At 54.1% G+C, this 22,427-nt stretch overlaps 2 protein-coding genes across 2 annotated transcripts in view; both read left to right on the forward strand.

Annotated features, from left to right (window-relative positions):
- The window catches only part of GRIN2D (glutamate ionotropic receptor NMDA type subunit 2D), a gene marked incomplete at both ends in the record, with an annotated part of 14,654 nt that extends 3,679 nt beyond the window's left edge, over positions 1-10,975 (forward strand). The window contains 3 exons of the mRNA XM_081216060.1: positions 8,868-9,055; positions 9,242-9,474; positions 9,644-10,975. Of these exons, the coding sequence (XP_081072186.1) occupies positions 8,868-9,055; positions 9,242-9,474; positions 9,644-10,975 (1,753 nt within the window). The remainder of the gene's footprint in view (positions 1-8,867; positions 9,056-9,241; positions 9,475-9,643) is intronic.
- Positions 10,976-13,078: 2,103 nt separating this feature from the next.
- GRWD1 (glutamate rich WD repeat containing 1) lies at positions 13,079-19,854 on the forward strand. Its single transcript, XM_081215870.1, has 7 exons — positions 13,079-13,281; positions 13,487-13,604; positions 13,758-13,920; positions 16,872-17,085; positions 17,216-17,358; positions 17,495-17,692; positions 18,834-19,854. The coding sequence occupies exons 1-7, from the start codon at positions 13,095-13,097 to the stop codon at positions 19,149-19,151; spliced, it is 1,341 nt and encodes a 446-aa protein (XP_081071996.1). The 5' UTR covers positions 13,079-13,094; the 3' UTR covers positions 19,152-19,854.
- Positions 19,855-22,427: the final 2,573 nt, after the last annotated feature.

The following is a 22,427-nucleotide window of genomic DNA, read 5'->3' on the forward strand; positions in this document are numbered from 1 at the left end:
ACTTGCCCCAACCCCCAGATGTCATCTGGAGTTTCCCACCTCTAGATACCTTTAGCCCCGTAACCTCTTTCCTAAAAACTGTGCAAATTCCTGGGCTTCTCAGGGCCACCCTGGCTTCAAGCTCCCCTTTGCCAGATTGAATTCACTTTCTGGACCATCTCACAGGCCCCATGTCTTCCAGCTCTGGAGCATATTAACCAAAATTGGAGCCCATCTCTCCATTAATCCCCACAGAAGCCCAGACCTCAAGCCTATGTGTGCTGGATTGAAGACTGGAAACGTGAAGGGCGTCAGTTTGCCTGCACTGTCCAGCAGAAAGGAAATGCAAGCTACTGTGTAATTCTAAATTGTTAGTAGCCACGTTAAAAGACACAAAAAGAAACAGGTGAAATTTTTTTTTTTTTTTCGGTATGTGGGCCTCTCACTGTTGTGGCCTCTCCCGTTGCGAAGCACAGGCTCCGGACGCGCAGGCTCAGCGGCCATGGCTCACGGGCCCAGCCGCTCCACGGCATGTGGGATCTTCCCGGACCGGGGCACGAACCCGTGTCTCCTGCATCGGCAGGCGGACTCTCAACCACTGCGCCACCAGGGAAGCCCTGAAATTTGTTTTAATGATGTATTTTACTTAGCCTAGTATATTCAAAATATTATTGCAACACATAATCAGTATAAAAATGGTTGCAACCTTTTACATAAGCCACCCCCACCCACCCCCCTGCCAACACACACACCTTTTGAAATCCAGTGTGCATTTTATACTCACCACACATCTCAGTTCAAACTTGCCACCTTTCAAGCGCTTAAACCAACCACAGGGACGTGTGTAGATACCAAATTGGGCGGCCCGGGTCTACATCATCTAAATGCCAAAAGTTTCATAGTGAAGGTTATGAACATGAACCATTAAAGGGTTCTGGCCACCTCCCCACCCCCCTGGGAATTTTCACTTCCTTACTCACCCCCAGAGTATCCTCCCCAGCCAGCCAGCTGACTCATCCCCACCTCCCCTACTTCACAAGTATCAAACGCCTTCCTTGGGAGGCAGGGGAACTGCCTTCCTCTTTTTTTTTTTTTTTAACTTCTACAGGGAACCCTCACATTCCCAGTGTATCTCATCCTTACATTTGGAGAGCAAGAATTCCAAGACTTGGGTAAGGGTAGGACCCTCATGTCCCACATCTACTTGGTTCCTGAGTTTGGGAGAGCAGTGAGAGTGTGACCAGCAAGGGAGACCAGCCCCTTCTCAAAAAAATGAATCCAAATCTATCCCACCCCTGAGTTAAAAGAAGGAGGGATACCTGTATTTTTCTTTTCATCCAAATGTCAGCCACAATCCCAGCCCTTAATAAAAATAGCTTGAGGCTTCATCCTGTGTCTTTTTATATTGCATCTTTTTTTTAAATTGAGCTGTACATACACAGATCTTTTTCTTTTTTGATTGGAGTATAATCGATTTATTTTTTTTTAATTTTTTTTTTGTCGGTGAATAAAATTTTATTGGAACACAGCAGAGGCCGTTTCAAGGGGTCCCCAACACACATTCTGAGCACAGAGGAGCCATAGATGCAGGAATTGTGTAAAAAAAAAAAACCTCTCTGCTAAGCCACATATTTCCTTGTAACATGGGGGTCGGTCTCATGTTAAAGTGGCCACGATTTCCTCCAAGGGAAATTTGATGTGATCTATCTATGTATTACGTATGTATATAAATATGTATATATACTAGTATAGTTGATTTATAATGTGTTAGTTTCAGGGGTACGGCAAAGTGATTCATATATATATATATATATATATATATATATATATATATATATATATGACTTTTTCAGATTCTTTTCCATTATAGCTTATTACAAGATATGAATATAATTCCTGTGCTATACAGTAGGCCCTTGTCGATCTCTTTTATATATAGTAGTGTGTATCTGCTAATCCCAAACTCCTAATTTATCCCTCCCCTGCTTTCCCCTCTGGTAACCATAAGTTTATTTTCTATGTCTGTGAGTCTATTTCTATTTTGTAAATAAGTTCATTTGTATTTTTTTTAAAGTTTTTTTGATGTGGACCATTTTTAAAGTCTTTATTGAATTTGTTACAATATTGCTTCTGTTTTATGTTTTGGTTTTTTGGCCTCAAGGCATGTGGGATCTTAGCTTCCCAACCAGGGATTGAACCCACACCCCCTGCATTGGAAGGCAAAGTCTTAACTACTGGACCATCAGGGAAGTTCCCTGTATTTTTTTAGTTTCCACATATAAGTGATATCATATGATATTTACCTTTCTCTCTCTGACTTACTTCACTTATGATAATCTCTAGGTCCATCCAAGTTGCTACAAATGGCATAATTTCATTCTTTTTTTATAGCCAGATAATATTCCATTATGTGTGTGTGTGTGTGTGTGTATACACACATACATACCACATCTTCTTTATCCATTCATCTGTTGATGAGCATTTAGGTTGCTTCCATTCATCTGTTGATGAGCATTTAGGTTGCTTCCATGTCTTGGCTATTGTTTATAGTGCTGTTGTGAACACTGGAATGCATGTGTCTTTTCAAATTCACATTTTTGTCTTTTCCGGATATGTGCATAGGAGTGGGATTGCTGGATCATATGGTAGCTCTATTTTTAGCTTTTCAAAGAAACTCCATACTGTTCTCTCTAGTGGCTGCACCAATTTACATCCCACCATCTACAGATCTTTTTTTTTTTTTTTTTTTTTTTGCTGTACGCGGGCCTCTCACTGCTGTGGCCTCTCCCGTTGCGGAGCACAGGCTCCGGACACACAGGCTCCGCGGCCATGGCTCGCGGGCCCAGCCGCTCCGCGGCACGTGGGATCCTCCGGGATCGGGGCGCGAACCCGTGTCCCCTGCATCGGCAGGCGGACTCTCAACCACTGCGCCACCAGGGAAGCCCCCATCTACAGATCTTAAGTGTGAGGTTCATTGATCAGCTATACATTCATGTGACCACACCCAGGTTAAGGTATGGAAAACTTCTAGTTCCCCTCTGCCCTTCTAGTCACCATAGATTATCACTGTAAATTAGTTTTGCCTGGTTCATTGACTATTACATAAACAGAATCAAAAAGTGTATATATAACAGTGTATATAATAGTTTTTGTGTCTAGCTTGCTTCATCCAACGCTACTACCAAGTTTGTTCACTGCAGTATTCCACTGAGTATACCAGTATCAGAATTCTTCCACTCTCCTGATTGGTGAACATTTGGGTTGTTTCCAGTGTTTGGCCATTGTGAATATTCTACTATGAAGATTCTTGTACAAGTGTTTGGAGGACATATACATTCATTTTTCTTAGGTAAATTCCCACGGGTGGACCTGCTAGGTCATAGGGAGGTGTCTGCTTAGCTTCAAAAGATCCTGCCAGACGTTTTCCAAAGCAGTTGTACCAGTTTACACTCTCATCGGCAGTGCAGGAACGTTCCATTTGTTCCACATGCTTGCCAAGGCTTGGTATCATTCCCATACCTTTTAAATTTACCATAGTGTTTATTATACATCAAGTTCTGCTCTCATATAAGTTCATTATTGGTTTGCTAGGGCTACCGTAACAAAAATTTATTGTCTCACAGTTCTGGAGGCCAGAAGTCCTTGGTTCCCTCTGAGGGCTGTGAAGGAAGGATCTGTCCCAGGCCTCTCTCCTTGGCTTTATAGATGGCCATCTTCTTCCTGTGTCTTTTCACATCATCTTCCCTTTGTGCATGTCTCTGTATCTAAATTACCCCCCCACCCTTTTTTTTTTTTTTTTTTTCTGGCGGTACGCGGGCCTCTCACCGTTGCGGCCTCTCCCGTTGCGGAGCACAGGCTCCGGACGCGCAGGCTCAGCGGCCATGGCTCACGGGCCCAGCCGCTCCGCGGCACGTGGGGTCTTCCCGGACCGGGGCACGAACCCGCGTCCCCTGCATCGGCAGGCGGACTCTCAACCACTGCGCCACCAGGGAGGCCCCACTCCACTGTCTTCTACTTTCCAGTGTTACTGTCGACAACTCCAGTCATTTGGATTCCTGAGCCGTGTATGTGGCCTGTTGTTCCTGCCCTCAGTGTGCTGCCAATTCTCAGCAATGTGTCTTCATCTATTTTCACCACTGGACCTTTCAGTCATATCCTGAGGTCATTCATTCTGGGAAATTTTCTTGAATTCTTTCGATTACAGTTCGCCTCTTCCTTCCATTTCTGTTGTTTCTTTCTAGAAGTCTTATTAACTTGATATTGGGCTTCCTGGACTATCCATTTCTTTTATTCTCTCTCTTATTTTTCTAACTCTTTCTGCCCTACTCCCTGGGAGATTTTCTTAATATTATCTCCCACTCTTGTATTAAGCTTTATCACTTCTGCTAGGATATTTTTAATTTCTAAGAACTCTTTTTTGATCTCTGAATGTTTATGGTATTTTGTCAATTTTCTAGCATTAGTCTGTAGTATCCTACTTTATAACATCCTCTTCATGGTTCAAAGCTGCAGTATCTTGTCCTGTTTCTCTGATGATATGAATGATAGTTGTTCGGTTTTTCTTTTTTTTTTTACATCTTCTACTCTCTGCATGTCTGCAGGTTTCCTCCAAGTCCCCCTCCCTCCTATTTGTTTTGTTTCTATCTTTCTTTCTTCTTTTTTTTTTTTTTTTTTTTTGGCCATGCCACACGGCTTGCAGGATCTTAATTCCCCAACCAGGGATTGAACCTGGGCCATTCCTTGTTTCTATCTTTCTTGTTAGAGGCTTTATCTGATGTCTAGTAATCCTTCATAGTCAGTTCATATTTGGGAGTGGGCATGCAGAATTCTGGAAGTGCTGGGCCTGTGAGCACATAAGCAGGGTTGTTGACTCTGAACTTCACTGTAGGGTGAGCTGTCTGGACCATTTTGTTGGGGAATCCCCAGTGTCAGTATTTTTTGGTCTCTTTTCCTGGGTTAGTCATCTCTATATATACATATATATGTATATATTTGTATATGTAGACATACTATATATATGTTTTTAAAATAGGACCAAAGAAGAAAACAAATAATGAATCATGATCTCCCTGGCAAGATACCCGTAACCATACGCAAGTTAAAAGGCACTCATTCATTCATTCATTCATGCATCCAATAAATGTTTATTAAGGTCTTCTTGCACCAGACACTGGGCTAGGCACTGAGGGTATAGCAGTGAACAAATCAAAGACTCTGTTCTCCTAGCGCTTCCACTCTAGTCTGGAAGACAGACACAGATGTGTCTAGAGCAGCGCTCTCTTACAGCCCCTTCTGCGATGATGGAAATTCTGAGCAGTCCAATATGGTAGCCAACAGCTCTCGATCACTGGAGATGAGGTTCGTGTAACTACAGAATTGAATTTTAAATTTTAATTAAAATTGGAATTCAAATAGCCACCTGTGGCTAGTAGCTACCACCTTGGACAACACTAGAAAATTCCATCCTTACAGAGAGGTACAAAGGATTGGCAGCCTCATGGCTTTGGCTAGCTCAAATTCCAAATGTGGGCTTACCCTACCACTGAGGGCAAGCGACCTCACAGGAAGAGAAAGGAAATGCATCTCTTAAAAAGAAATAAAGAAACACAGCTTCTCCCAGCCAGTTCTGGAAGCCCATTCCATGAGAGAGGTTCAACTTCTCACTCACTTATGAGGGCCGGAAAGGAAACATCAAGTCCCCTTTCCCTAAAGGGAGAATTATTTTTGATTTTTTTCAGATCAATTCAACCATGTATACACACACATCTTTATACATTCCTCACTGAAAGTACACACTGTTCTCTTGCATTTTCCATGGAGGAAAGCCTCTTGGCATCTTTTCCCTATTAATGAAATCTTACCTCTCAGCACCAGTGATTGGCACACAGAATGCTGGTCTCAAACCAGCCTGAATTCATTCATTCAACCCCGTTTATTAAGCACGTGTTGTATGCCAGGTGCTGTTCTAGACCCTGTGGATACAGCAGTGAGCCCGGCAAACAACGTCTGCTTCTTCACGGAACTTAAATTCCAGTGTGTGGGGGGCGGTGGGGAGATGAATGATAAAGCTAATAACTAAAAACATTTTATAGTTACAAGGAGGTAAGTGCTATGGACAAAAATAGGGCAGGGTGAGAGAGTTTGGGAGACCCAGGAAGGAGGCTACAGGTTGCAGTATTAAACAGTGTACCAGGAAAGGTGCCTTTGGAGCAAACACTTGAAGGAGGTGGGGGGCCAGCCAGGCAGCTATCTGGGAGAAGGATATTATTCCAGCAGAGAGAATGGCCAGTGCAAAGGCCCTGAGGCAGGAGCAGACTGGAGCAATCCAGGAACTGCACAAAGCCCAAGGTGGCTGGAGCAGACTTAGTGAGGGAGGCATGCATGGGAGACAAGGCAGAGGGGTAAGGAGGGGTGTGAGGGTGTTTGCTGACAAAGAGCCTGGTGGGGAGTGAAGTGGGGAGCCCGCGAAGCTCAGTGAACTGAGGACGGACGGGGAGCCAAGGAGGGACGGGAGCTGACTCAAATGTCAAGATCCCTCTGGCAACAGGGTGGGAATTTTTATTTTTTCCAAAAAAAGGCTGGCGGACATGGCTGAGTTTTACTAGAGGTTTAGGATCAATGCGGGGTGGGGGGCGTAAGGAGGTGGGGAAAGAGGCAGGCATTACATCCCAGAATAACTGAGCAAACGATTAAATTCAAAGCAGATTCTCAGCTCCCCTCTTCCTGAAAGCCCTGCTCACCTTCCCACCACTGGAAGTCTTGATTGTTGGCTCTAAAATACTTCTCTGTTCTTTCCTCCCACACCTCTCCCTTGTACACGCCCCCCTCCCAGGACCCCTGAAGACCCTCCTTCCATCTAGTCCCCAGCACTTCCATCCCTCCTCTTTGGCCTGACTCAGGAAACTCTGAGTTCTTCCCACTTAAACACCTTAAACAATTCACCTTTCGCCCCCAAGGGCATTTTCCTAAACAAAGAGACACCTCGAGAGAAATTACAGTTTGCCTACAAGGCAGCAGTGCCCGAAGGTAGTGCGGTATTTTTCTCGCCTGTGTGCTGTGTATGTTTCCAGGTGTCAGCTGGGCTCTCCCTGCCTGCTAGGATCTGTATAAGATGAATTCAAACCCCATTCTCCAACTACGGGGTGGCGAATGCCCTCCCCACGTTCCAGAGCTTTGAATTCTTTGCCCCACCCCAAGTTGTTGCTTCAGCTGGATCCATTCTATCTGAGGAATCCTCTCTCTGTCTCCCCCTTTGGGGTGCAAGGACTAAGTCTGTCCTTTTCCTTAATTTCTATGCAACCAACCATGCGCACAAGGCATTTATATGCGCTCATGTGAGTGTGTGGACAGGGCCTCACTGAAATTTGGGGACACAGAGGTATTTACATCAACGGAGAGGCAAACAACTCAAGACTCCGGGTGATGTATTCACGTCAGGAAGACCTTCGCCTTCTCCTCACCAAGCATCCAGCCACATGCCTTGATGTCTCTTGTTTTCCCCAGACCTGAGCTGTCCAAGACTATTTAAATTTAAATTAGGGACTTCCCTGGATGTCCAGTGGTTGAGACTGTGCTTCCAATGAAGGGGGCATGGGTTCAATCTCTGGTCAGAGAACTAAGATCCCACATGGCTTGGTGTGGCAAAAAAAAAAAAATAACAATAATAATAATTTAATTAATTAAAATTAAATACAAATTAAAGTTACATCCCTTTGTCGTACTGATCACATTTCATGTGCTCCAGAGCCATGGGCGGCCGGTGGCTGCCATGTTGGGCTGCGCAGATGGAACATTTCCATCATTCCAGAATGTTCTTTTGGACAATGTTGGACTAGAAAAGACAGATACCTCCCTCTAAGAACTAGTCTGGTGTCTACAATTAAGATGACCAAAACTTCACCCCACAAGATAACTATGGAGCTATATTCTATCTAGGATTCCAGGACTAGTGAGTTGTTTTTTTATTTCAATAATACGCCCTGGACATCTTCACAGGTCAGATCATGAGTACTTATCTTATGTCATAGGATAGTTACACAGTGTGTAATCCACAGAAGTGTGGATTCCTTTATCCATTCATTCATTTACTCCACAAATATTTACGACCACCTTGTATGTGTCAGGAACTGCTGGGTCACAGCCTAGAACGAGACAGTCTTGGATCGTGCCCTAGAGGGGCTTGCATTCTGGTAGGAGAGGCTGAGATGAATCAAATCATCACAGAGATAAATGTAAAATGGCAGCAGTTGGGAAGGAAGTGACATGTGGCGAGTGCCACAATGTATTCATCAGTGAGAACTACTAATTCTGTATCCAAGCTTATCTTCCCACCAAACTGTAGAAATTAGGGCCTAGAGGGAGAATCCAAGCAAATTAAGATGCATGTCTGAGCCTGCGTTTCCCCAGTCTGAATAATGGAGATAATAGTTGCTACCTCATAGGGGTGTTGAGAGAATGGAGTTATTACAGTAGATAGAACAGTGACTGGAACAACAGAAGTCATCATTAACACTATTATTATTTGTATGATTCTCCTTTCTGAGCTTCAGTCTTCCTCTTTAAAATGGAGGCGTATACGCGACCTTCTCTGGAAGGTTCCAGTAAGGATTGAACCAGTAGTTATTTCATTAACAGTCACAGCTAACACTTCGCTGGCACTTCCTTAGCTCCGAGGGTTATCCGTGCAACAACGTTGGAAGGGAGGTATTGCCGCTGTCCCCATTTGACAGATGTGTAAACAGAGGCACAAAAAGGTGCAGTGACTTACTGAGAAGTTCACCACTAGTTAGACTCTGGAGCAGTTGGAGGTTAGGAGGTAGGGGGATTCTGGGTTGCCCATTGGGGCATCTGGGTGGAACTGACCCTACCCTTCATGCCCCTGCCGGCAGGAAGTTGGATGCCTTCATCTACGACGCGGCTGTGCTCAACTACATGGCCCGCAAAGATGAGGGCTGCAAGCTCGTCACCATCGGCTCGGGCAAGGTCTTTGCCACCACAGGCTACGGCATCGCCCTGCACAAGGGTTCCCGCTGGAAGCGGCCCATCGACCTGGCACTGCTGCAGTTCCTGGGGGATGGTGCGGCTGCACGCAGAGATGCCTACAGGGGGTGGGGAAGGGAGGGGAGGCAAAGACCCCTGGGTACTGGGGAAGGAGGGGATGAGGACCCGGACACCAGGGTCTGAGGACCTAGACTCCTATACCTGAGGGGAGGGTCCTCAGAGGGTGCCCACGGAAGGTGACCTCCCACCTTCCTGTCCCCAGATGAGATCGAGATGCTGGAGCGGCTGTGGCTCTCCGGGATCTGCCACAATGACAAAATCGAGGTGATGAGTAGCAAGCTGGACATCGACAACATGGCGGGCGTCTTCTACATGCTCCTGGTGGCCATGGGCCTCTCCCTGCTGGTCTTCGCCTGGGAGCACCTGGTGTACTGGCGCCTGCGGCATTGCCTGGGGCCCACCCATCGCATGGATTTCCTGCTGGCCTTCTCCAGGGTATGGGGGAGAGAGGGAGGCGGAGGGGGAGAGATGGGAGGAAACAGGCTGGGACGCCTAGAAATGGAAGGGAGCTGGCTCGGGGTGCTGGAGAGGAGGGAGGGACGGAGGGAAGGCAGGTGGTCCGCAGCATCCCGCGCTGACCGGGCTTATGCCGCGACCCCCGCAGGGCATGTACAGCTGCTGCAGCGCGGAGGCTGCCCCGCCGCCCGCCAAGCCCCCGCCGCCGCCGCAGCCGCTGCCCAGCCCGGTGTACCCGGCGGCGAGGCCCGCTCCCGGCCCCGCGCCCTTCGTGCCCCGCGATCGCGCCACTGTGGACCGCTGGCGCCGCGCCAAAGGTGCAGGGCCGCCGGGGGGCGCGAGCTTGGCCGACGGCTTCCACCGCTACTACGGCCCCATCGAGCCGCAGGGCCTGGGCGTCGGCGAGGCGCGCGCCGCGCCCCGGGGCGCAGCTGGGCGCCCGCTATCTCCGCCGGCTACGCAGCCCCCGCAGAAGCCGCCGCCCTCCTACTTCGCCATCGTGCGCGACAAAGAGCCGGCCGAGCCCGCCGCCGGCGCCTTCCCTGGCTTCCCGTCGCCGCCCGCGCCCCCGGCCGCCGCGGCCACAGCCGTCGGGCCGCCGCTCTGCCGCCTGGCCTTCGAGGACGAGAGCCCGCCGGCGCCCACTCGCTGGCCGCGCTCGGACCCCGAGAGCCAGCCCCTGTTGGGCCCCGGCGCCGGGGGCGCGGGCGGTGCGGGGGGCGCGGGCGGCGGAGCCCAGGCCGCGCCACCCCCGTGCCGCGCCGCGCCGCCCCCCTGTCCTTACCTTGACCTAGAGCCGTCGCCGTCGGACTCGGAGGACTCGGAGAGCCTGGGCGGCGCGTCGCTGGGCGGCCTGGAGCCCTGGTGGTTCGCCGACTTCCCCTACCCGTACGCCGAGCGCCTCGGGCCGCCGCCTGGCCGCTACTGGTCGGTCGACAAGCTCGGGGGCTGGCGCGCTGGCAGCTGGGACTACCTGCCCCCGCGCAGCGGCCCCGCCGCCTGGCACTGTCGCCACTGCGCTAGCCTGGAGCTGCTGCCGCCGCCGCGCCATCTCAGCTGCTCACACGACGGCCTGGACGGCGGCTGGTGGGCGCCGCCGCCCCCGCCCTGGGCCGCGGGGCCCCCGCCCCGGCGCCGGGCCCGCTGCGGGTGCCCGCGGTCGCATCCTCACCGCCCGCGGGCCTCGCACCGCGCGCCCGCAGCTGCCGCGCCGCACCACCACCGGCACCGGCGCGCCGCGGGGGGCTGGGACCTCCCGCCGCCCGCGCCCACCTCGCGATCGCTCGAGGACCTCAGCTCGTGTCCCCGCGCCGCCCCCGCGCGCAGGCTCACCGGGCCCTCCCGCCACGCGCGCCGGTGCCCGCACGCCGCGCACTGGGGGCCACCGCTGCCCGCCGCGCCCCACCGGAGACACCGGGGCGGGGACCTGGGTACCCGCCGGGGCTCGGCGCACTTTTCCAGCCTCGAGTCCGAGGTATGACGCGGCCTGGGGGGGCCCCGCCGCCCCCTCGGTCAGCGCAGGCCACAGCCCGAGGGGGCATGTACGGTGGACAGGACCCGCACGGGTTGGGAAGGAAGGAAATGGAACTGGCCGGACCCCGCCTGGAGCAGCGTCCTGCGCCCCTCGCTATGGGGGCACCTCGAGCCGGGGGTGATTTGGTCCCTCAAATCTCACCCAGCCTGGGAGCAAGGGTATAGGGGTCTCGGAGCCCACTGGACTTTTTTTTTAAACCCGACAAGGGCTTTTTAACGTCACCAGATGGGGCAGGAGGTGGTGGGGTCACGCCACGCCCGCGTCACTCCCCCACGCCTGGGGCCGTGGCCCCCACATCACTGTGCAGCTCCCCGGCCCCAGCCACGCCTCCGGGGAAGCCCGTTTTTAACCTTTCATCCATCGGGACTCAAAACTGTGAGACGCGTTCGCCAAACTGTGACCCCAGACCTTGGCCCCCGCCACACAGAAACCCCTGACCCCAGACTGTGACTTCCGACCCCTAAAAATGGTCATCCGACCCCAGACTGTGACCCCTGACCCCAAACTGTGACCCGAGCCCCAGACCGTTCCCCGACCAGACTCTGCCCCTCGACGTCAAACCGTGACACCCCCTCCTCCTTTTCCACCCGCGGTAGCTTTCCCCTCTTTCGACCTAGCACACGCCCCCAACGGAAGCCCCGCCTCCACTGCCCCAGCGTTGATCCCAACCTCCATCAGGCCAAAACTTCCCACCCTGTCGCACCTCACTACCAGCCCCAGGTACCACTAATCACATGCTCTCCAAATCCAACCCTTATTTGTGACCTTTCAGTGAAGACCCAACAGACCCTCAAAAGCCTCCTCTTCCCAGATCTCCAGCCGGGTCTGGAGCTGGGTTGTGGAAGAGAGGGGTCTGGGAGTCCACACTCATCACCAACCTCCCTTCCCACTCTCCCGTCCCATATTGCAGTGTTTGGAATAAACCATGTTTTTATGCCTCCTCAAGCCCAGTGTGAGCTCCGTGTCTGTCTCTTAGTTCCCCTCAAGCTTCTCTGGAGGAAATAAAAACAGAAAAGTCCCACAGAGGAAGAGGGGGCAGAAAGAGAATTCCGGCAAGAACAGAGACCCTGGAGGGATGTGGGAGGTAAAGACTCAAAGAGGCGGTGAGAAAAGACCCTAAGAAGAGAAGGGCTGAGAAGGGGTTGGGGTGGAAGGAGAAGGGGGACAGAGAACTCAAGAAAGATCTGGGATCAAACCTTTTTTTGGATCAAGTCTAGGGTCCCATTCCTATGGCAACAGGTAATGAGGCTTGCTAGGTTCTTAATATCCTGTTCATGCAAGCGAGGAGAGTGTCTATTATACCCCAGCCAATCCACATATCTTGAATTCCGTTAAGCTCACCAATGAGAACCTATTTCTAACATTTCATTATGCCAATTAGCCAAACCTCTGGTGCTGATGGGCAATAAAAAGAGCGGAAGCACTTGTAATAGCTGCCTCCAGAGGGTGGACTTTCTGATTAAGTGCTTGCTGACCAGAGCTGCAAGGTGAACGCCTGGTGAGGCAACTGACTGCCCCTAGAGGGTAGATTCAACCAGCTGATTTACACATATCATCCTGTCTACACTTAACCATTTTGAAGTAAATTAAAGCCTTCATAACAAGGAGGGGAGAAGAAACCGGCTTTATGGGTCCTCGGGGAGCAGAAACCGAGTCTCCTTGCCAGCAAGGGCTCTTATTTGCATACACGAATAATTAATTAAGTGGAAAGAAGGGACTGGGAGTCAAAGGTGGAGGAGAGAGTCGGGGCTTGGAACTCCTCTAGTTGATGGGTAAAACAGGCCTCCTGCAGAACTACAACTCCCAGGAGGCCTTGCCGCTGCTCTGCGGCAGAGCGCCCCAAAGTCGTGGGGAGGGTATAGTTTCCCCGGATCTGCAGGCCTCGCTATCCAGGCCAGGACGCAGTTACCTTAGCTCTCCTTCACCCTTCTCCCCATTGCTCTCTCTAATTGGTGAACGAGGAAGTTTCCAAGGTAACCGCGCAGTAGGGCGGATCCTCACAGGAAGGGAAGCGAGACCCGGAAGTGACGCTCTTACCCCGCGCCGGCGGCGGGAGGCTCCAAAGATGGCTGCGCGCAAGGGTCGGCGGCGCACGTGTGAAACCGGGGAGCCTATGGACGCCGAGTCCCACGACGCAGGGTCCAAGGGCCCGGCCCAGGTCTACCTACCCGGCCGGGGACCCCCGTTGCGCGAAGGAGAGGAGCTGGTCATGGACGAGGAGGCCTACGTGCTGTACCACCGAGCACAGACTGGTAGGCCTGGGCACCTGGACTCCTGGGTCCTGAGGAAGGAGGGGACTGGAATCCTGAGTCCTGAGGGGGGAGTTGGTCCTGAGCCTTTAACTTAAGAGGCACTCTGAAAGAGAAGATTGGGGTGTAAGAGGGCTGACATCACACTCAAGAGGACTGAGATCTCTCTGTCCCATCCTAATTCTCCAACTTCTCCTTCCATCCCCAGGCGCCCCGTGTCTCAGCTTCGACATAGTCCGGGATCAGCTGGGAGACAACCGGACCGAGCTTCCTCTTACACTTTATCTGTGTGCTGGGACCCAGGCCGAGAGCGCCCAAAGCAACAGGTGAGTAAGAACTGACGCTTTCCCAGGACCAGGGACCTGAGCCTCCAGCTCCCTCTTCCTCAGGGCCTAGAAGTCGGGGTTTCCAGCCTCTTCCCACCCTCCTTACTAAGGATTCTAGCACCCGGTGCCTCATTCATGCCACACCTCCCCCAGATTGATGATGCTTCGGATGCACAATCTGCATGGGACAAAGCCCCCGCCATCCGAGAGCAGTGACGAGGAGGAGGAGGACGACGATGAAGAGGATGAAGAAGGGCGGAAGCCTCAGTTGGAGCTGGCGATGGTGCCCCATTATGGCGGCATCAACAGAGTTCGGGTAAATACAGCACCAGCAGCCTGCCCTCCGTTCTCTGGAGCACACCCCCCCGCACCCACACCCTTCAGCTTTTACAAAAGCACCTGGCACATAGTTTTATATGTTATGGTAATTGTCATTATGTGCTAGATGCTATAGGGTTTTTTTTTTTCAGCAAGCATCATTTGTACCAAATTTATTATTTATTTATTTGGCTGTGTTGGGTCTTAGTTGCGGCACACGGGATCCTTCACTGCGGTGCGAGGGCCTCTCTCTAGTTGTGGCGCGGGCTGTAGAGCACGCGGGCTCAGTAGTTGGGCAGGCGGGCTCTCTAGTTGAGGTGCGTGGGCTCTATAGAGCAAGCGCGGGGGCTTAGTTGCCCGACCAGGGATCAAACCTGCGTCCCCTGCATTGGAAGGCGGATTCTTAATACAGGGGTATTTTTATTTTTTTATTTTTTTATTTTTATTTTTATTTTTATTTTTTTTCTTTTTGCGGTATGCGGGCCTCTCACTGTTCTGGCCTCTCCCGTTGCGGAGCACAGGCTCCGGATGCGCAGGCCCAGCGGCCATGGCTCACGGGCCCAGCCGCTCCGCGGCATATGGGATCCTCCCAGACAGGGGCACGAACCCGTATCCCCTGCATCGGCAGGCGGACTCTCAACCACTGCGCCACCAGGGAGGCCCAAGGGGTATTTTTTTTTTTTAATTAATTAATTTATTTTTAGCTGTGTTGGGTCTTCGTTTCTGTGCGAGGGCTTTCTCTAGTTGTGGCAAGTGGGGACCACTCTTCATCGCGGTGCACAGGCCTCTCACTGTCGCGGCCTCTCTTGTTGCGGAGCACAGGCTCCAGACGTGCAGGCTCAGCAGTTGTGGCTCACGGGCCCAGCTGCTCCACGGCATGTGGGATCTTCCCAGACCAGGGCTCGAACCCGTGTCCCCTGCATTGGCAGGCAGATTCTCAACCACTGCGCCACCAGGGAAGCCCCCAAGGGGTATTTTTAAATGTTCTTTTCTCTTCTGTAAGACGGTGAGAGTCACAAAGGTTACCTGATGGGGCCGGTGTGAGGATAAACTGAAATAACATAAAGCGTTCTTTCAATAACTGAAAGTTATTCAGGTGTCTAGAAACAGCACTTGGCTGTAACTTGAGATATATGTTTTCTGTTATTACTCAGGGACTCTTGTGGGCTGGGGGGTTACTTTTGTGCTTCAGAGTTACAACGGCTTCTAATCAGGTTGATGTGAGAATTAAATGAGATGCTGTGTGTATACTACTTGGAGCAGTGCTTGGTTCATAGTTCTTGAGAAGTATTTCCATTAAAGTATTACCATGTCTCGGGTACTGTTTTAGACCGTGGGGAGTTAACGGGGTGCAAAAGGTCTCTGGCTTCTTGAAACTTACATACCAGCGGGAAAGGGAACAAGAAGAAACTAAGCATATGTGTATATGTCCAAAGATGCTAAGTGTTGTGGAGAGAAATGAAACAAGGTCAGGGAGTTAGGGTCTTCTGGAGTGGGGTTGCCTCTTTAAATAGTGTGGTCAGGGAAGCATTCGCTGATGAGGTGCCATTTGAACAGAGACCCGCAGGAAATGAGGGAGTGAGGCAAGGATATCTGTGGGAAGAGGTTTGCGGGCAAGGAAATAACAAGTGCAAAGGCCCTGGGGCAAACTGAGGAGTTTTGAGGGAAGCTGGGGAGAACAGTGCTGAATGGATGAGGGGGGGAGTGACAGGGTTTGGCTGGTGGGCACGGAGGAGACATTGTTTAGGGCCTTGTAGGCCGGTATAAGGACTTGGCTTTTACTTGGGGAGAAATTGGGAACCGTTGGAGGGTTTAGAGTGAAGGATGGCAGGGATCTGACTTGTGTTTTTTTTTTTTTTTTTTTTAAAGAGTTACTTTGTTTATTTATTTATTTTTGGCTGTGTTGGGTCTTCGGTTTCTGTGCGAGGGCTTCCTCTAGTTGTGGCAAGCGGGGGCCACTCCTGTGCACGGGCCTCTCACTATCACGGCTTCTCCCGTTGCGGAGCACAGGCTCCAGACGCGCAGGCTCAGCGGCCATGGCTCACGGGCCCAGTTGCTCCGCGGCATGTGGGATCTTCCCAGACCAGGGCTCGAACCCGTGTCCCCTGCATCGGCAGGCAGACTCTCAACCACAGCGCCACCAGGGAAGCCCCTGACTTGTGTTTTAAAGGGATCCCTCTTACTGCTGTATTGAGAATAGACTGCAGGGAGGCAAGGGCGGAAGGACAGTCCTGTGAGGCGGCCAGCACAGGAATGCAGGGAAGGGTGACTTCGTAGTGACGTGAGTGAGAGCAGCAGAGGTGCGGAGAAAGGATGGGAAGCGTGGCATTGTGGGCGGAGCCAGCGTAGGTGGCGGGTGTGAGGAAGGAGAGACAAGGGGGGAATTAGTCCTGCCGTTTGGGGCCCAAGGTGGGACCTCCAGGGAGGAGTAGGTGGCAGTGGGCTATTAGGAACTTGGCTTTGGCCTTGTGATGTCTAAACAGTCAGTTCGATGTGAGCCTGGAGTTGAGGAGAGAGGTCAGGGCTAGGGGCTACTGGAAACTTCGAGGCTGAACAGGATCTCCTAGTGAGCAAAGGTACACAGGCAGAGAGATCCGGAGACAGGCCTGTGAGCAGCCTACATTTAGGCAGTTACAGAGACCAGCAGCCTGAACACACTTCTGGGGGCTGGTGGAATAACAGCCTCGATTCCTGGGAGTCCGGAAGGAGTTTTGTCCTCCCCCCACCATCATCTCTACCGAAGGGTGGGTAGTTGTCCCAGGTACCAAGCTGCTCTTGCAGGCCGTGATTCCATTCCCGCAAAGGTTTCTGGGAGTTGTAGTCCCAGCCCTGGGTGGGGGGCGGGTCTGAGGAGCTGCAGTTCTGGTTCTGGGGGACGCTAGGGGCTGTGCTCGCCACCTGGAGCCTCCTGTCCCTCTCACCTCCGCTCCCCTTCTCCCTCCCCTCCAGGTGTCATGGCTGGGTGAGGAGCCAGTGGCTGGGGTGTGGTCAGAGAAGGGCCAGGTGGAGGTGTTTGCACTGCGGCGGCTTCTGCAGGTGGTGGATGACCCCCAGGCCCTAGCGACCTTCCTCCGGGATGAGCAGGCCCGCGTGAAGCCCATCTTCGCCTTCTCTGGCCACATGGGCGAGGGCTTTGCACTCGACTGGTCCCCTCGTGTGCCCGGTGAGTCCCTGGCGTGTGCAGTTAGCCGTGAGGGCTGGGTAGGAGCAGGGTCTACAGCAGGGGTGGGTGCTAAGGTGGGAGTGAGCTGTGGTCAGGCGGGACAGGGTTGTGTACTGACTCCCCTTCGCAGGGCGCCTGCTGACCGGTGACTGTCAGAAGAATATCCACCTCTGGACGCCTACAGACAGCGGTTCTTGGCATGTGGACCAGCGGCCATTCGTGGGCCACACACGCTCTGTGGAGGACCTGCAGTGGTCTCCAACCGAGGACACGGTGAGGGAGGGCTGGGGGTTTGGACTCCTGGGGTGGGGAGGGGGGGAGGTCCTAATGAGGGGGTCACTAAAAGAGAGGGTGACCCACCACTGGACCCCAGTCTCCAGAGTGGGGCCTCAGACTCTGCCTTGTCTAGGTATTTGCCTCTTGCTCAGCTGATGCCTCCATCCGCATCTGGGACGTCCGAGCAGCCCCCAGCAAGGCCTGCATGCTCACCACCGCCACCGCCCACGATGGGGATGTCAACGTCATCAGCTGGAGCCGCCGGGAGCCCTTCCTGCTCAGCGGCGGGGATGACGGAGCCCTCAAGGTCTGGGACCTGCGGCAGTTCAAGGTACTTTCCCAGCTGGACACCTGGGGCGGGAGAAGCTCCTGCTACCGGAGGCCACTAGGATTTGTGGGTTTTCCCTCCTGAGATGGTTTATGCACCAGAACTGGGAAGGCCCTGTGAATTGGGATCCAGATGAGGAAACAGGCTCAGCGAGAGGAAGGCTTGGGGCTGCTGTGGGGTTGCTGCCCTTTACCATCTGGAGATCTGACACGAGGGAAGGGGCTGGGTGGCGGAGACTACGGCTCTCATCTGCCTGCGGGGAGCCATGCGCCGGCCATGCTGCCCAGGGGCTCAAGGGCTTCAGAAGACGGTCGTTTTTTATTTCCATGGATTTTATAGAGTCAGCTGAGAACAGAGCCCAGCTCACTCATTTTGGGAGGGGGAACTGAGGGCCAGAGGGACAAGAGCAGATAGGATGTGACCACCCAGCTAAGCGATGACTCTGCAGAGCTGAGAGGGTCTCCAGGCAGGAGAAGTTGCAGCTCCTGGCCTCCCTCTGGACAAAGCCGTGACTTCATACACCTCTGGGCCTTCCCGGGATCGTCTTTTTACTCCCCTCAGTGTAATGAGTTCTACAGAATCAGCCCTGGGGAAGTTTCTAGAAATGGATTCCAGCCCCCCAGATAGGTGCATGGCCAGGTCACAGGGCCAAAGTGGATTGGCCACTGGAACGTTAGAACCACTTCTCCAAGTGAGAGAGACACCAATCCCTGCCAGCACCTTCGCTTTAGTAAAAGTGTCGTTCTTTGCCTCAGCTCTCTCTGGAGCCTGGGAGTCATGCCGCTGCCCCCTGTAAGGCCTTCTAGAACCAGCGGGCAGAGCACGTGCAGAACCATGCCTTCCTTTTCTAGGAAGGAAACTGAGGCAGGCCCAGGGAGGAGCAAGGGTTGGGGTTTTGTGGCCTTGAGCTGGGAGGGGCTTCTGTGCAGGTGAAACCACAACTCCCAGCCGCCCTTGGGACGTCACACCTTTATTACCAGCTGTACTTTGCGCTGTCTCTTTCAGAGAACCTGGGTTTGTGGGGGGCACAAGGGGTGGAGCCCTGGTTGAACCGTAAGGGTGGAGAGGGGTGGGGGTCTCTGCCTGGGTCACTCCAGGCGTCAGGCTGAGGGGCTCAGAGGCCCTGACTCCCATCTTCCCGTAGTCTGGCTCCCCGGTGGCCACCTTCAAGCAGCATGTGGCCCCCGTGACCTCCGTCGAGTGGCACCCCCAGGACAGTGGGGTCTTCGCGGCCTCGGGTGCAGACGACCAGATCACACAGTGGGACCTGGCGGTGGAGCGGGACCCCGAGGCCGGCGACGCGGAGACTGACCCTGCGCTGGCAGACCTCCCCCAGCAGCTGCTGTTCGTGCACCAGGGCGAGACAGCTCTGAAGGAGCTGCACTGGCACCCGCAGTGCCCCGGGCTCCTGGTCAGCACCGCCCTGTCAGGCTTCACCGTCTTCCGCACCATCAGCGTCTGAGGCCGGCCGGGCCGCATCTATCTGGCCCTCCACTTGGGGACTGAGGTTGAAGTTCATTCCCCTGGAAGGGACTCGTTCAGATCTGTTGGCCAGCGCTTCTCCAGAAGGACTTAGTTTGGCCCATCGGCTGCCGTGATGGATTCTGTTTGACTTATTGTTCTTTGAAAGGACTCGGTTTGGTCCGATGCCCCCCCTTGCCAAAGGATATGGTTTGATCCGTGGCTCTAAAACTAGGGCTTGGTTTGCTCCCACGATTCCTCCAACCAAAGGACTGGGTTTGACCCATGGCCCTATAAGACCAGTGGGTTTGACTCTGGTGACCCCTCTTGCCCAAAACCCTGGTTTAGCCCAGTGACCCCCTCCCCCCCAACCTGTCAGAAGACTCCATTGGCTTTTTCCCTGACGGGCCTGGCGTGGCCTGTGTTGCTGTGGACACTTTGTCAGCTGCAGCACTTGGCGTGACCCTTTGACTTCTCTGCCCCTGGCCTCCCCCAGGGAACTCAGGTGCTTTACAGTGGCTGGACCAAATTCAAGGAGTGGGTTCTTCCAGCAGAACTTGGCCCTTATATTCCTGCCAACTGGGTTTGGCCATGACTTCCCAGGGAGAGGCCGCGTGGGGCCTTCTCCCCTCCTCCCAAAGGCAGGCACCGTGCAGGGGGAAGAGTCGGGGGCTCCTGAGGGGCAATAAAGGACCAGAATGAGGCCTGGAGTGTGTGAGACTCGTCCTTCTGGCCGCTGCCTCATGAGGAGGAGGGAGGACCTGGCACTCGGCTGTCCCTAGGCCACTGGGTCCGACCCCCAGCCCATTGGGTACTATCCGGTCCCGCCTTCCCGATGTCTTATTCCGTCTGGAACTCACTCTAGGTCTCTGGGGGGGATCTCAGGTGTGCCTCCCAACCTTTTAAGGCTTCACCTCAGGTGGAACCGGGGAGCCCCCCCGTGCCTCTTGTCTTTCCACCACTGCCCTCATGATCGCTTTCTCACCATCTCTTTGTTCCCTTATCTGTGTCCCCATCCTCCCGCATCTCCTGGCCCCCAAGCTCTGTCTCCGTGCCCCCTCCCGCTGTGTCTTTCCTCCACCACCGCCTCCTCTCCAGCCTGCTTGGGCCGAGGCCCAGCCGCCCTGCCTGGCTGTCCTCCCTGGCTCCCCCTCTGCGGCTCGGAGCTGGCCCCACCCCCTGCCCCCCCTCGGGCCAGGCCTCTGATCCTCCTGTGGACACAGAGGTCGGGCGCCCGGCACAAGGCCCCTGGGGCCGAGGACAGGCCGCAGCACCTCAGCACCCACAGAGGCCCCGCGTCGGCCCGAACAGAGGAGCCCCCAGCAGAGGGCATGGGGGTGGGCTGCCCCACCAGGTACGTGTCTCCGTGCAGAGCCCCAGGGCCGGGCTCCTGGCTCGGAGCGCCGCCTACCCCCACCTTCCTTGCTCTGCCCTGGCACCTGCAGCCCGTCCTCGCCGTTCCCTGCTCAGTGACACATTCCAGCCCCCGAAGCGATCTCCCCCGCCCAGCCTTACTCCCCCCAGCTCTGAGCCCACCTCCGTTTTCTGCCTGTTTGCACTGTCTCCCCCGTCCCCCCCATCCTGTGTCTCGTCCCATCTCTGTCCCCCATCTGGCTCTGTCACCACAGCTCCCGTGTCTCCGCTTCTCTTTGCCCGGTTGCTCCTAGGCTGCCTGCCTCTTTCCTGTCCCCCTCTCTCTCCGGGCCCCTGTCCCCTCGGGGTTCCTCGGTGACCCCCGTGGTGGGGGGGTCTCTGTCCTTCCCTCCATCTCAGGGCTGCCGCCCCACACTCGCCCTCCCTGCCCATCTCTGAGCCTCTGTACCCGCGTCTGTCTTCAGTCTCCACACCACATCCCCTCCTGTCCATCTCCAACCTGCTGCCCAGACCCCACTAGTGAGCGGGGTGGGGGGGCGCTTGTGAAGGGAGAGCCGGGGTCTCAGGGAGCGTGTGAAGGCGCTTCTGGGTGGACGGGTGGGGGGGGCACCTGGGGCGGGGCTTCTCAGCCCCAGATTAGACAGTGACTTTGACATGAAGTTGATGCACCTTAAGCCCCGTGTCGCCTTTATATGGAAACATTAAGCTGCTCTCCCAGGTCAGGGGGAGGTGGGGGCGAGGACTTCAGTCTCTGGGTCCTCTTCGCTGGGGTCCTGCCGTTGCTGGTGGGAGGTGTGTGTGCCCTGAGGCCGAGTCCCATGTGCTGCCTGTGAACTGGGCCGCGTTGGATGCAGAAGGGACCCCCGGGAGGTGAAGGCCCCTCCTGTCTGCTTTATGAAATGGACAAGATCACATCTGCCTCACGGGGCTGAGGGTGGCACAGGAGGATTTAGGAAAGCAGAGTCCTGGGTTGGAAAGGCTCAGGACCCAAAGCAGCAGCCCACCCCCAGCACTTCATGGGTCTGGCCAGGTCTCTGAGCCCACTCCCCAGCCTGTGAACCGGAGTGATGATCTTGACCTCCCAGCATCCTGAGCAGCCAAGGTGAGCGGCGGGGTCTGGTGGAGTGCAGTGGGCGGGCTGCAGACATCCGGTGAGCTTGGCAAGGCCTGGGACATCGGTGCTCAGGAAATAGGAGCGTGCGATTAGGTTGTCCGTGGCCCGGTCTGTCACTCAGGCTTTGGCACCAAGAAGGCTGGATGGGAGTTCAGGGTTTGCTGTTCCTTGGCTGAGGGACCTGGGACAAGGGATGGACCTCAGTTTGCTTTACTGTGAGAAGCAAAGTCCCCGCATCCAAGGGTTGTGATCAAAGATGGGTGACTGCGTGTGAGGAGGCCCCGCTGGTGCCCCGCGGCCCCTCCCCCATCATGTCATCAGGTGGCCCCTGAGAGGAGACTAGTGCATAGTGTGGACTTCCAGGCAGGAGAGGGCTGCAAATGTCGAGGTCAGAGCCTGGATTCTGACCTCAGACCTGCCCCCTTCAGCGACGAGCCTCGGTTTCCCCTTTTTGGAAGAACAATCTCTAATGCCCAGAATAGTTGAGGCTGAAAAAAAGAGAGTTGGGGCACATCGTGGGCGCTGAACACAGCCAGGCGCAGTCCACTCTGATGTGAGCCTCAGCTTTGCCTCTGCAGAATAGGCCTAAGAAAATCCCACGTGGTGGAGCTGTCTGGGTGGTCGAGGACAGCAGGTGCAGAGCTCTGGGCAGGGGAGTGGGTACCTGTCGATGTTGAACTTGACATCAACTAACAACTCGCTTTCCTTGGAGTGAGTGCCCCCAGCCCTGCTAAGAAGCCCATGAGGATCCCCAGAGCCTGGCACAGGGGGCTTATAGTACCTAGGTGC

This window comes from Mesoplodon bidens (assembly GCF_964165515.1).
Source record: "Mesoplodon bidens genome assembly, chromosome: 18".
NCBI lineage: Eukaryota > Metazoa > Chordata > Mammalia > Artiodactyla > Ziphiidae > Mesoplodon > Mesoplodon bidens.